We start from the raw sequence: 14085 nt of genomic DNA on the forward strand, positions 1-14085 counted from the left end.
CTGTCAACACCTGCTTTCTTTGGGATTGGAATTATTATATTCTTCTTGAAGTCTGAGGGTATTTCGCCTGTCTCATACATCTTGCTCACCAGATGGTAGAGTTTTGTCATGACTGGCTCTCCCAAGGCCATCAGTAGTTCTAATGGAATGTTGTCTACTCCCGGGGCCTTGTTTCGACTCAGGTCTTTCAGTGCTCTGTCAAACTCTTCACGCAGTATTGTATCTCCCATTTCGTCTTCATCTACCTCCTCTTCCATTTCCATAATATTGTCCTCAAGTACATCGCCCTTGTATAAACCCTCTATATACTCCTTCCACCTTTCTGCCTTCCCTTCTTTACTTAGAACTGGGTTGCCATCTGAGCTCTTGATATTCATACAAGTGGTTCTCTTCTCTCCAAAGGTCTCTAATTTTCCTGTAGGCAGTATCTATCTTACCCCTAGTGAGACAAGCCTCTACATCCTTACATTTGTCCTCTAGCCATTCCTGCTTAGCCATTTTGCACTTCCTGTCAATCTCATTTTTGAGACGTTTGTATTCCTTTTTGCCTGCTTCTTTTACTGCATTTTTACATTTTCTCCTTTCATCAATTAAATTCGATATTTCTTCTGGGAAATACAGAAGCGTCCGATCTTACCCGTCGGCTTTGACCCATGACGTCACAAATACCGCGGAAACGACCATAAACAACAATTCCAATATGGCGGATATAAAAACATCGAATACGTATTGTAAACACTGAAATACACAAGTTTCACAAAAAGCCTAATGACTGTAACGGGACAAGCGTGGGAAATTGGGGGTTTTTGGGTGGGGAGAAACTAAATATGTCGTTATGCGGTGGGGGGAGTCTGCAGTGCCCCCCCATCCCCCCACAGGCTTCATTAGTGTCAAATCAATATTTTCGAATCATAGGCGGCCGCTGCCGCGGCCGCATTCCAAAAAAAAAACTCCCAACCTAACCTCAAGTGGGCTACGCTACAGATCAATATGTTCATCAAATTGCTTCATATTACGTATACATGTTCTTTAAACAAGAGTACATCAAACCATGTATTAGGTTTTCCGCGCCGTAATGACGTCACACACCACAACACGCTTACGTCACGGGTCAAAGCCGACGAGTAAGATCGGACCTTTCTGTTGACCCTTCTTCTGTTACCCAAGGATTTCTATTAGCCCTCGTCTTTTTACCTACTTGATCGTCTGCTGCCTTCACTACTTCATCCCTCAGAGCTACCCACTCTTCTTCTACTGGATTTCTTTCCCCCATTCCTGTCAACTGTTCCCTTATGCTCTCCCTGAAACTCTCTACAACCTCTGGTTCTTTCAGTTTATCGAGGTCCCATCTCCTTAAATTCCCACCTTTTTGCAGTTTCTTCAGTTTCAATCTGCAGTTCATAACCAATAGATTGTGGTCAGAATCCACATCTGCCCCTGGAAATGTCTTACAATTTAAAACCTGGTTCCTAAATCTCTGTCTTACCATTATATAATCTATCTGATACCTTTTAGTATCTCCAGGATTCTTCCAGGTATACAACCTTCTTTTATGATTCTTGAACCAAGTGTTAGCTATGGTTAAGTTATGCTCTGTGCAAAATTCTACAAGGCGGCTTCCTCTTTCATTTCTTCCCCCCAATCCATATTCACCTACTATGTTTCCTTCTCTCCCTTTTCCTACTGACGAATTCCAGTCACCCATGACTATTAAATTTTCGTCTCCTTTCACTACCTGAATAATTTCTTTTATCTCGTCATACATTTCATCAATTTCTTCATCATCTGCAGAGCTAGTTGGCATATAAACTTGTACTACTGTAGTAGGCTTGGGCTTTGTGTCTATCTTGGCCACAATAATGCGTTCACTATGCTGTTTGTAGTAGCTAACCCGCACTCCTATTTTTTTATTCATTATTAAACCTACTCCTGCATTACCCCTATTTGATTTTGTATTTATAACCATGTAATCACCTGACCAAAAGTCTTGTTCCTCCTGCCACCGAACTTCACTAATTCCCACTATATCTAACTTTAACCTATCCATTTCCCTTTTTTAATTTTCTAACCTACCTGCCCGATTAAGGGATCTGACATTCCACACTCCAATCCGTAGAACGCCAGCTTTCTTTCTCCTGATTCGAAGGTAGCCAGATACAAAGGAGGAGCCAACACTGTTTCAAAGCGGGTTTTAAGGTATTCAGCAAAAAATGACACATTGGTCAAGATATCTCCATGAAGAAGGAGATCTAGAACAGCTGTATATCCCTGGCAATCCAGTAAACTGCGGAGCTTGGCCCACACCTGAAAAGAAAAGATATTTGTTCTCAAGGAGGTGACATAGCACTCTTAGTGTTCCTTCTTAAGGAAAGCCAGTGTGAAATTTGGTCCATCAAGCAGTGACAAGAAAGTGATAGGATCACTGGGAAGTGATCATTACCACAGAGATTGTCATGTAGACACCGCTGAAGTGAACCACAAAACTCAGGATAGAGATTGTAACATTGATAACCGAAAAGGTGTAAGGGGTGACACTAAAGTGGCTAGCGGTATCTTCAATGAGAAGACACAGCTTTAGATCAGAAAAGAAGTTAATCAGCAGGCACTACCTGATGATGTGTTACTCCCTCACAGAGGGTGGTGATTAAAGTGGCCATCTCAAGTGCCCTGCTCTGGAGTAAGTAGACATTAAAAATGGCAACTGCTGGGGTTCTTTGTACTTAACCTGCTATTGCTTCCAATGTGGTACAAAGGAGAATCCATTCACTGATGACATCTGATCCCTCCAAATACTCTCTTATAGCCAGTATGGATCTGACAGAAGGCATGCTACCTTCAGAGGGTAGGAGAATGGTCGTCAATGAATCAGGAGGCCATTAGTTGATGAAGTTCTGGCAGGTGACAATATCATCAATCATGGTGCTGCAGGACTCACAAGAAAGGAGGACCTACCTCCTCAATGGGATAATTTACTCGTGCAACTATCAGGTATTGACACCAAATGAATGGACAAAATAACTACTTCAGGTACTGCCAATGACCTAACCACAGTAGTGGCAATATTAAACACTAAGGGGATGGGAGATGAGTGATTGTACTTTGTCTGCATTTCAAAATATGAGAGGCAATCTGATACCTTAAGTTCGTGGATTTTACATTATTTAGTTAAGGTAGCACACTTTGGGTACTAAGGAGGGTGATCATCTCCACAGCTGCATTGATTGTTTACGTAATGAGTTTTCATTAAGGGGCTGACCACAGCCTTCACAAACTGGGTTGTTCGAACAACAGGACGATATATGTCTGAAGTGTTGACATTTAACCAACAGCATTAGAGAGGGAAATATGAATTCATATCAGAATGGCAGACCAAGATTTTAAGTTTTCCAGGAAATAAATCCCTCTCAAAGGGAGGATGAATGCTCTAATGTTGACCTTGTTGTCTGGCCTCCACATACGCAACATACAAAATGGATCCCTTGCTTTTTGAAGTTTTTGCGTAATTCCTTATCAGTGTGCAGTGTTAAGTCCCAGTGAAAAATTAAACACTGTACCATGTTTAGGTTCTTATGGGGTGTCTTGGTGAGGGTTATGTCACTAAGTTTCTAGCAAAAGAGTAACTCCTAGGACTGAGTAGAAACTGCTGAATTAAGACAAAACCACTTCGTTGCTTACTTAGAGGAGAGGTTGCTACAAATACATTTTCTGGGTGCAATTTAGAAACTGGCAGTGGGGGGAATAAGTTTCTGCAGTTCATTTCATCATGCTTTCCTCCTACAGAGTGGCAAGAAGGCAAAGTTCTTGGGCTCATAATGAACTGCACTGAAACAATTTAATCTGCCTGGAGCGACTGCTGGAGCCTTCCAGCCATCAGCTGTAATATTAATTCTTTTCACTACAGTAGTTAACCCTCGTGATGCCACCTACTGTAGCTGAGGTCTCTTCTTGCAGGTGGCACCCAGCCAGAGCAATGGTCACTTGCCTTGATGGGACATTGATGGGAGTCCCTGTGCCTCTATTTTAGGCATGTGTGGGGAGGTAACAGTTTGGGCATCAATAGTACGATCCCCGCACAGTCACAGGACTACCACCATATGGGTACCTAAAGATGCCCCATATGGACTGGCTGTCATTTTTGAGTCACATTTCCATACCAAATTATCAAAAAGTGGAGGTGAAACCTGGCGTGAGGACCAATAAAAGTTAATCAAAATAAGTTTTATAATATTAAAAGAAGCATAAAAGTGATACTCTACGTCCCACAAACAAGTTAGGTTGTCAAAATGAAATGTGCACAGGCTGAGTACAAGAAAAGATATAGTTAGAGAGTAAAATTAAAGAACCGGAAAATATGAAGTACTGCAGTGGCTCAGCACCCCCAATCATAATGCATGTACTCAAAAAACAGTTGCAACCTGCTTGAGGAAGTATGAACAACATGTGGGACTCGAGCGACCTGAGCTCAGTTGGTTTCTCACAGTCTCAGACAGCACTGGCTCTAGTTATGCAACTTTAGGTTTTTGCCAGCAGACATCATTCTATAGACATTAATATCATGTATGCCTCACAAACCGAGCAAATCAGCTGTAGCTGGATGTAGTGAACAACACGGTCAGAATATAAATTTTGCTAATATTTGCCTTTTATGAAAAGAATTGTATCAATGTAAGCAAAAAGTCAGATACGAAGTCAAAATTATCAAACACATGATCAGTTTTGATCATGGCAGCTTCTATACTCACAGCTACCTCCACCAAGTGGTACGAGGACGCAACAGCATACGCAAACATAAACACTAACAATGCCCTACGAGGGTCATCCCATAAGTATCCGGCCTGAGCGAGAGATGGTCGAGAGATGGCAGTCGTCGTTGAAAAATATCTCTGGATTAGCAAGTATAAAATCTATAAAGCATATGTTTCAGGTTTGAAGACGCCACATTGTTTGGCAGCCATCAATAGTGAACATTGTGAGTGAACTTGTGTAGGCTAAATGGAGAAAATCGGTCATCGTTCTGTGACACATATTTATTTATTTTATTTATTTTTTAAGGCATCAGCACAACCAATTTTAAAGCTGAGCTACATTCTACTTTGGGAGAGTCTGCTCCTTCAATGACAACAGTAAAATATTGGGTAGCTGAGTTTAAACGAGGATGTACGAGCTGCCAAGACAACCATCGCAGTGGTTGACCAAATGAAGTGACAACTCCAGAGACGAGAAGAAAATCCCACAAAGCGGTACTGCATGATCGCCAACTGAAACTGCGCAAGCTAGCAGACTTCGTAGGCATTTCAAAAAGTGTGGTACATGGCATATTATCTGAAAATTTGGACATGAGAAAACTGTGTGCACGGCTTCTGCCGCATTTGCTCACACGAGCAAAAACAGTGTCGTAAAGATGTTCCGATTGAGTGTTTGTGAAGTTTCACAGCAACAAAGCTTCTTTTTGCACCGTTTCATTAACATGGGTCCACTGCTTCACTCCCGAGACTAAAGAACAATCAAAACAATGGATACAAATTGACAAAGACCATGTCACCTGCAGGCAAAGTCATGGCGTCAGTTTTTTGGGATGTGTGGGGGATAATTTTCATTGACGACCTTGAAAAAGGAAAAACTATCAATGACAAGCATTATGCAAACTTATTGCAGCATTTGGGCGAAGAAATCAAGCAAAAACGGCTGCATTTGGCCATGAAGAAAGTGTTGTTTCTTCAGGACAATGCACCAACTCACAAGTTCGTTATTGCAATGGTCAAAATTGATGAATTAAAGTTTGAATTGCTACCTCATGCATCCTATTTGCCAGATTTAGCTCCCTCGGATTACTTTTTGTTCCCAAACTTGAAAAAATGGCTCGGTAGTTGAAGATTTTCAACAAATGAAGATGCGATGTCAGCAGTTAATGGCTATTTTGAGGAGTTAGACAGTCCTCATTACAAACAGGGTATCGAAATTATTGAATATCAGTGGGAAAAATGTATAGAGCTGAAAGGAGATTATGTTGAAAAATAAATACATTTTTTCCAAAATTTTTGTGTTTTCTTTGTTGGTTGTGTCTTTATGGGACCACCCTTGTACTTCCAGCCTCCTCTCCCAGTACTAGTACACTGGTGAATGCTCCCACCACTCACAGTGAAATCATTCAATAATTAATTAATCACAATTATTGACAATACTGTACTTAAATTACCACAAGTATGCCTTTGTACTACTGTGTACAGCTAGTTCCCAAAAGAAGGGTGAAACTTTTGATCAAAGGATTCTACAAGAATGATGCAGTACCAACACCCAAAAATGTTTATCATCAACAACAATTACCACAAAAGACTATACTTCTGTATGACAGACTTATAGTTTGCAAATGGTCTTTTACGCCATCCGTAAAGCACTTAAGTGAGAGATGTAAAGATACAACAAAATGTTGGCTGGATCATAACAAAGGTATATGTCACAGTATATTGTGCAGATAAATATTATTATTTTTTTAAAAAATGTTTGAATGTGAGCAAATGAAGCCCAGATCATGAACTGGTGCTATGTACACCAGTGTATGTTAGAGCCATTTCCAGAATTCTTGTAAAACAGGGAACCTGGTCAATGTTTGTAATGTAAAGAAGATGAAGTAATGATTGATTTAACCATCAGTTTGCTCTACATGACAGCAGCAGCCTAACCTAGGATACACCAAAATAAAACAGGTGTTTCGATCATGTTCTACAACTGCTACTGCAAGGTAACATTTGTGGGTTACATTTCACTACCATAATTTATTGATTTGTAATCCACGAAAACGTATTGGCACTACCACTGCCACAACTACTAATCTCAGTCATCTTCTTCTTCTTCTTTTTTCAACAAGCCTTCCTCATCACAAAAATTATTTCATACTGACTAGATGATAACACCTAAGTTGAACTGCAACCCACAAGCCACTAATCCAATAGGTCTGCAAAGTAGTATGATAAGGTACTTTTGCTGTGAAGCTTTCATCCCTATTATTGTTCAACATATGTGTGTTTTCTTTTCTAGCAATTATTACATCATCATTCCTCCTGTGATAACAAGCTAGAAACCAAATGAGCTCCGCAGTCAAGCACAAAAAGGATGAGCGAGTCAGAAGTATGGTACATTTCCTCTCCCATCAAAAGCACAACAGCTGGACAACATCCTGGAATGGACTTCAAAAGACACAATATTGAGTGTATCAGCAGGATGACCCACTGTCGGACAAATGCAACATCAACAATACTGTCAGTGACACAATTTTCCAATATATAGCAGTTTGAAAGTGTTACACTTCAAAGTGCTGGTGCACCTAGTTACCAGCAGACTGTTGGAGGCACTAATGTTTTCAGAGAGATCCATTTTGTGACTTTTCATGCTTTCCTGACAGATCTGTTGCAAATATGCTTCTCAGGTTTGTCGCTGGATCGTATTGTGTAACTTGCACAATATTTCATCGATGCAACTGCTCGGTATCATCAGATGGTGGTAGCTATAGCTGTCACTGCTGCAAGGTGCGACTGATGATAATTGTGTGGCAGCATTGAAAGTCGGGAGCACGGGAGTGCACTATGGGCAATGACTGTGCTGCCGGACATTCCTGTGGTTAAAGGCTGAATTAAATCACAGTAGTACATTTCGTCGCATGATGAATCGAAAGTTCTTGTTTCCCATGTTTTGATTTGATGGCAGCCAGTGCTGCATTCCAGACAGCACTTAGTTGAAAACCTGCACATCTGTTGATAAGATTGTCCACCATATACAATACAGTCCCAGAAAGATGACGCTGGGGATAAAATTTCAGTCTTTTCGTAAAATATATGATGTCCCACGTCCAGGCAATGCTCCGCTACTGCAGACCTATCAGGCTGCCCCAGGCGCATATGACTGTGTTCTTGCATGGTTTGGCATGTTTGCCCATAAGATTTTCCACATTGGCATGGGATTTTATACATGCCACATTTCCTAAGGTCAAGGTCGTCTTTGACCGAGCACAAAAAATTCCTCAATTTTGCTGATGGCCGGAAAACACACTTGATGTCTTGCCTTTTGAGGGTTCTTTCTATTCTCGAAGACATGCTGCCAAAATAGGGCAAAACGCTGTTGCAGTGGGTGCCTCCACATCTTCAATTACATCCCTGCTTCGAATTTGTTTAGAACGGAATGCTTGGCATATCTGCCTATCGGAATAGCCATTCTGTTGAAATACCATTCTTAGGTGTTGCAACTAACCAGATAGACTGTCGGCATCTGAGACCACATGTGCTGTATGCACCAAAGAGCATAAGACACTATCACATTGCATAGGGTGATGACAACTTGTGGCCTGCAAATATAGCTCCATATGATGCTATGTCCTAGTGTACCATCACCTTTTCTTCCGACTATGACGTCCAGGAGTGATAAAATGCCTTCCTTTTCCAATTCCATTGTGAATTGTATATTGGGATGGAGCGAGTTCAGATGCCGGAGAAACACAGGTAATGTATCTGTTCCATAGGGCCACACCACTTAAGTATCATCTACAGACCGCCTGAAGCAGGAAGGTTTGAGACTTGCCAACTGCAGTGCTTTTTCCTCAAAGTGTTCCATAAAATAGTTGGCCACCATGGAAGACAGAAGACTTCCCATGGCGACACCGTCCACTTGTTCAAAATACTGGTCATTGAATAAGAAATCAGTTGAGGGAAGCACATGATTAAATAAGGCCACAATGTCTTTCTCAAACTGGCTGCTGAAAAGCTCTAACGAGTCCTGCAGAGGTACTTTTGTAAATAAAGATACAACGTCAAAACTAACCAAAATATCCCATTCTTGTAGCTTAAGTGTCTTCAGGAGTCCTATGAAATCCTCTGAATTCCGGATATAGTCGTCACACTTGCCTATGAGAGGTCCCAATAGTCTAGTAAGATGTTTGGCCAGAAAAAAATGTAGGACTTCCAATGAAGCTCACTACTGGGCGAAGAGGAGACCCGTCCTTATGTATCTTGGGTAGGCCGTAAAGTCTTGGGGGAACTGCAGCCTGTTGGCGTAGGCTTGTAGTCACTTCAGAAGGAATAGAACTCTTTTTGAGAAGATCTAATGTTTTTCTCTGGATTTTGCCACTCAGATCCTCTCTTAGCTTACGACAGGCAGGATTGTTGAGTGCTGCCTCCATCTCGCAGTTGTATTCAACTTGTGAGAAAAGGATGTAGTCGTTTCTATTGTCAACAGGTAAAATGATGAGTTCTTTGTCCATTCTCAAGTCTCACAGATTTCAATTTTTCTGTGTTGGTCGATACTGTCTTTGGATGTAGAACATGGGTGACATGTCATAAGAAGCTATTGTGGACGATTATGTGTTCAAAGCAACAGATTGAAATTTATTAAATAATTTGCTAATAGTTTACGTATTTATTTGTCTAACCTACTGTTCAAAAGCTTACTAATTACAAAAACACTTACTAACATTAATGCCTAATCCATACTTTTTCCCATTTAGGAAAGTTTTTTGTTTAGTACTTTTGCACTTGGAACCATCACATGATGCAGTATGGATAAAACAATGAGGGCCACAAGAAAACTATACACGGTGTTACAAAAAGGTACGGCCAAACTTTCAGGAAACATTCCTCACATACAAATAAAGAAAAGATGTTATGTGGACATGTGCCCGGAAATGCTTAATTTCCATGTTAGAGCTCATTTTAGTTCCGTCCACCTACGCTCAATGGAGCACGTCATCATGATTTCATAGGGGATACTCTACCTGTGCTGCTAGAACATGTGCCTTTACAAGTACGACACAACATGTGGTTCACGCACGATGGAGCGCCTGCACATTTCAGTCGAAGTGTTTGTACGCTTCTCAACAACACATTCGGTGACCGATGGATTGATAGAGGCGGACCAATTCCATGGCCTTCACGCTCTCCTGACCTCAACCCTCTTGACTTTCATTTATGGGGGCATTTGAAAGCTCTTGTCTACGCAACCCCGGTACCAAATGTAGAGACTCTTCGTGCTCGTATTGTGGACGGCTGTGATACAATACGCCATTCTCCAGGGCTGCATCAGCGCATCAGGGATTGCATGCGACGGAGGGTGGATGCACATATCCTCGCTAATGGAGGACATTTTGAACATTTCCTGTAACAAAGTGTTTGAAGTGACGCTGGTACGTTCTGTTGATGTGTGTTTCCATTCCATGATTAATGTGATTTGAAGAGAAGTAATAAAATGAGCTCTAACATGGAAAGTAAGCGTATCTGGACAGATGTCCAAATAACATATTTTCTTTCTTTGTGTGTGAGGAATGTTTCCTGAAAGTTTGGCCATACCTTTTTGTAACACCCTTGAATATTGATTTGATGACAGTTCAATAAATGGTTGTTACAGATGATACAACTTACTTCTTTGAACAGTTTCCAGTTGGAACACACTGCTTTCCTCTCAATTCGTGTCAGCAAAATGTTCTTCTCACTGGTTAAATTCGAAGACTTTTTCTGACTCTCAACAACGTGTTTCTTGATTGTCATTCCAGAACCATTGGTGCCTTGATAGTTCTCTACGTTGCTTTCAGAAATGTTAAAATCAGCTGCTTTAGCACTGGCAACAGAAGTGACTGTGTTTATTACATTACCACTGGTTTTGGAACAGTTGTGCAGCTTCTTTTTACTATGGCTATCAAAACATTTGTCAGTGGCTTTGTCAGGCCCTTCGCCCACTGATCTTATCTCTGACTTTCCACAGTTTAATTTAATTCTGTTGTTGTTATTACCATGCAGAGGTTTGTCTGCAAATTTATTATCCAATTTTATGGTCTTCACACTGCTTCCACTACTCTTGAGTTTCCTTTTCTTCCAGTTTTTCATGCCAGTGTTACTGACCTGAAGCAAGAAATAAATCAAGTAACTAATAAAATAAAATACATACACACAAATTAGACAAAAACGATGTGTGCACAAAGCAATCACGAACAACAGCTCAATGTAATCAACACAGAGAATTAAAGAATATAACGTAGGATTGGATCCGGCATCCTTCATGAGATTTATTTATTTGCACAAAAACGTAATAAATACATATGAATATAATAGAGGGAAACATTCCACGTGGGAAAAATATATCTAAAAGCAAAGATGATGAGACTTACCAAACAAAAGTGCTGGCACGTCGATAGACACACAAACAAAAACAAACATACACACAAAATTCTAGCTTTCGCAACCAACGGTTGCTTCGTCAGGAAAGAGGGAAGGAGAGGGAAAGACGAAAGGATGTGGGTTTTAAGGGAGAGGGTAAGGAGTCATTCCAATCCCGGGAGCGGAAAGACTTACCTTAGGGGGAAAAAATAACGGGTATACACTCGCGCGCACACACACACACATATCCATCCGCACATACACAGACACAAGCAGACATTGGGGATTGGAATGACTCCTTACCCTCTCCCTTAAAACCCACATCCTTTCATCTTTCCCTCTCCTTCCCTCTTTCCTGACGAAGCAACCGTTGGTTGTGAAAGCTAGAATTTTGTGTGTCTATCGACCTGCCAGCGCTTTTGTTTGGTAAGTCTCGTCATCTTTGTTTTTAGATATAATAAATACATATGTTTTATGTGTTTGTGTCCACGATCTCCTCCGAAACCTCTGGATAAATTTCAGCCAAATTTGCCATAGAAACATAAGTATCACCACTGTGGGATTTATAAACTCCTAGCTGCAAAAGGAACAAAGATTGTGCAAAACATGTTTTTCCAGCCTCTGTGTAGAGACTGCTCTCCACAGCAGACATACTGTTTGGAGACAATAGTAGCCTGCCAAGTCAATCTGCTTTGCACGATAGCTTACATGTCAAGGGCAAGAAATGGTTTTCCAGGCCCCGACGTGTAAGTTGTACTGCACAACACGCTCATTGTGTTGGCATAGTATCGACTTGCTTTACTGAAATGTACTGCAGGGGGTACATGTGCAGGTGAGCATGGGTTGGGACAGGTGGTGATGGATTGGGGGGGGGGGGGGGGCTGGACAGAGTAAGGGGAAGGAAGAAATGGTCAGAGAGAGGGGAGGAGGGAGAGATAGATGAGGCAGTGGAAGGTGTAAAGGGGTAGTGGGCAGGTGGAAGAGAGGGAGGGGGGGGGAGGGGGCAGTGGAGGTGGATATGGAAAGAGAGAGTGGGAAGAGGATACGGTCAGATGGAAGGAGAGGAAGATATGGTCTGACAGCAGGGGTGGACAGAATGGACACTGCGAGGAAGAAGGAAAGAAAGACAACAATGGGAGGATGAGGTGGACGCAGAGAGGGAGAAGATGTGTTCAATATAAGTGTCAAATGCATACACAGGTGAATGTGCAAGAAAAAGGCTAGTACATATATACAGCAGACTGTAAGTACGTATGTCTGGGATCTCCTCCCAAACCCCTGGATTGATCTGAACCAAATTTGTCACACAAACAGTAAACTTCATGCGTACCAGCACTGTGGGGTTTGTAATATACTAGCTCCTACAGAAGCATAGATACAGGTGAACATGTGCTTTATCAGCCCATGCTGTGTACACTTCACTGCATGGCAGGTGCATTGCAGTTGTAGTCTTGGACTCCTTTATTGAACTGTTTTACAGGGGCTACATGAACAGCACTGGAAAGAGAGAGAGAGAGAGAGGGGGGGGGGGTTGAGCAGATATGGGCTGGGAAGAGTAGGAGAGAGATCGGCAAGAGGAGCTGAACAAAAGATATGGTTGGAGGACATGATCGCAGTGACAGGGAAGTAGGAGCAGGTCAGAGAGGAGGAAGGAAGAGATGGACAAGAGAGAGGGGTAGGGAGAGGGGTAGGAAGATGGAGAAAGAGAGAAGGTACATATATGTCAGGGTGGGGAGAAGATGGACAGAATAGGGAGAACATCTTCAGAGAGAGAGAGAGAGAGAGAGAGAGAGAGAGAGAGAGAGAGATGGGGCAGGAGTTTGCATATGGAGTGGGGAGGAGAGGATGGACAAAGAGGTGGAAGTGGAGGCGGTCATAAAGAGGGAGGAGGTGAAGATCGACAGATAGAGGGGTAGGGGTAGAATATGGACAGAGACAATGGGAGGAAGAGGTGGAAAGATAAAAGAGGAGGAGGAAGAAATGCATGCAATGTGTGTGTCAAACATGTTTGTTGTTGTTGTTGTTGTGGTCTTCAGTCCTGAGACTGGTTTGGTGCAGCTCTCCATGCTACTCTATCCTCTGTAAGCTTCTTCATCTCCCAGTACCTACTGCAACCTACATCCTTCTGAATCTGTTTAGTGTATTCATCTCTTGGTCTCCCTCTACGATTGTTACCCTCCACACTGCCCTCCAATACTAAATTGGTGATCCCTTGATGCCTCAGAACATGTCCTACCAACCGATCCCTTGTGCCACAAACTTCTCTTCTGCCCAATCCTATTCAATACCTCCTCATTAGTTGTATGATATACCCATCTAATCTTCAGCATTCTGCTGTAGCACCACATTTCAAAAGATTCTATTCTCTTCTTGTCCAAACTATTTATCGTCCATGTTTCACTTCCATACATGGCTACGCTCCATACAAATACTTTCAGAACGACACTTAAATCTATTCTCAATGTTAACAAATTTCTCTTCTTCAGAAATGCTTTCTGTGCCATTGCCAGTCTACATTTGATATCCTCTCTACTTCGACCATCATCAGTTATTTTGCTCCCCAAATAGCAAAACTCCTTTACTACTTTAAGTGTCTCATTTCCTAATCTAATTCCCTCAGCATCACCAGACTTAATTCGACTACATTCCATTATCCTTGTTTTGCTTTTGTTGATGTTCATCTTATACTCTCCTTTCATGACACTGTCCATTCCGTTCAACTGCTCTTCCAAGTCCTTTGCTGTCTCTGACAGAATTACAAAGTCATCGGCGAACCTCAAAGTTTTTATTTATTCTCCATGGATTTTAATACCTACTCCGAATTTTTCTTTTGTTTCCTTCACTTCTTGCTCATGATTGAATAACATCGGGGATAGGCAACAACCCTGTCTCACTCCCTTCCAAACCACTGCTTCCCTTTCAGGCCCCTCGACTCTCATAACTTCCATCTGGT

General features: G+C 41.8%; 1 protein-coding gene across 1 annotated transcript in view; it reads right to left on the reverse strand.

Moving 5' to 3' along the window:
- Window positions 1-14085, reverse strand: part of LOC126259226 (uncharacterized) — a 74775-nt gene that overhangs the window by 51558 nt on the left and 9132 nt on the right. Inside the window, exon 2 of the mRNA XM_049955840.1 lies at window positions 10401-10877. Coding sequence (XP_049811797.1) covers window positions 10401-10877 — 477 coding nt within the window. The remainder of the gene's footprint in view (window positions 1-10400; window positions 10878-14085) is intronic.

The sequence above is a fragment of the Schistocerca nitens genome, chromosome 5 (assembly GCF_023898315.1).
Source record: "Schistocerca nitens isolate TAMUIC-IGC-003100 chromosome 5, iqSchNite1.1, whole genome shotgun sequence".
NCBI lineage: Eukaryota > Metazoa > Arthropoda > Insecta > Orthoptera > Acrididae > Schistocerca > Schistocerca nitens.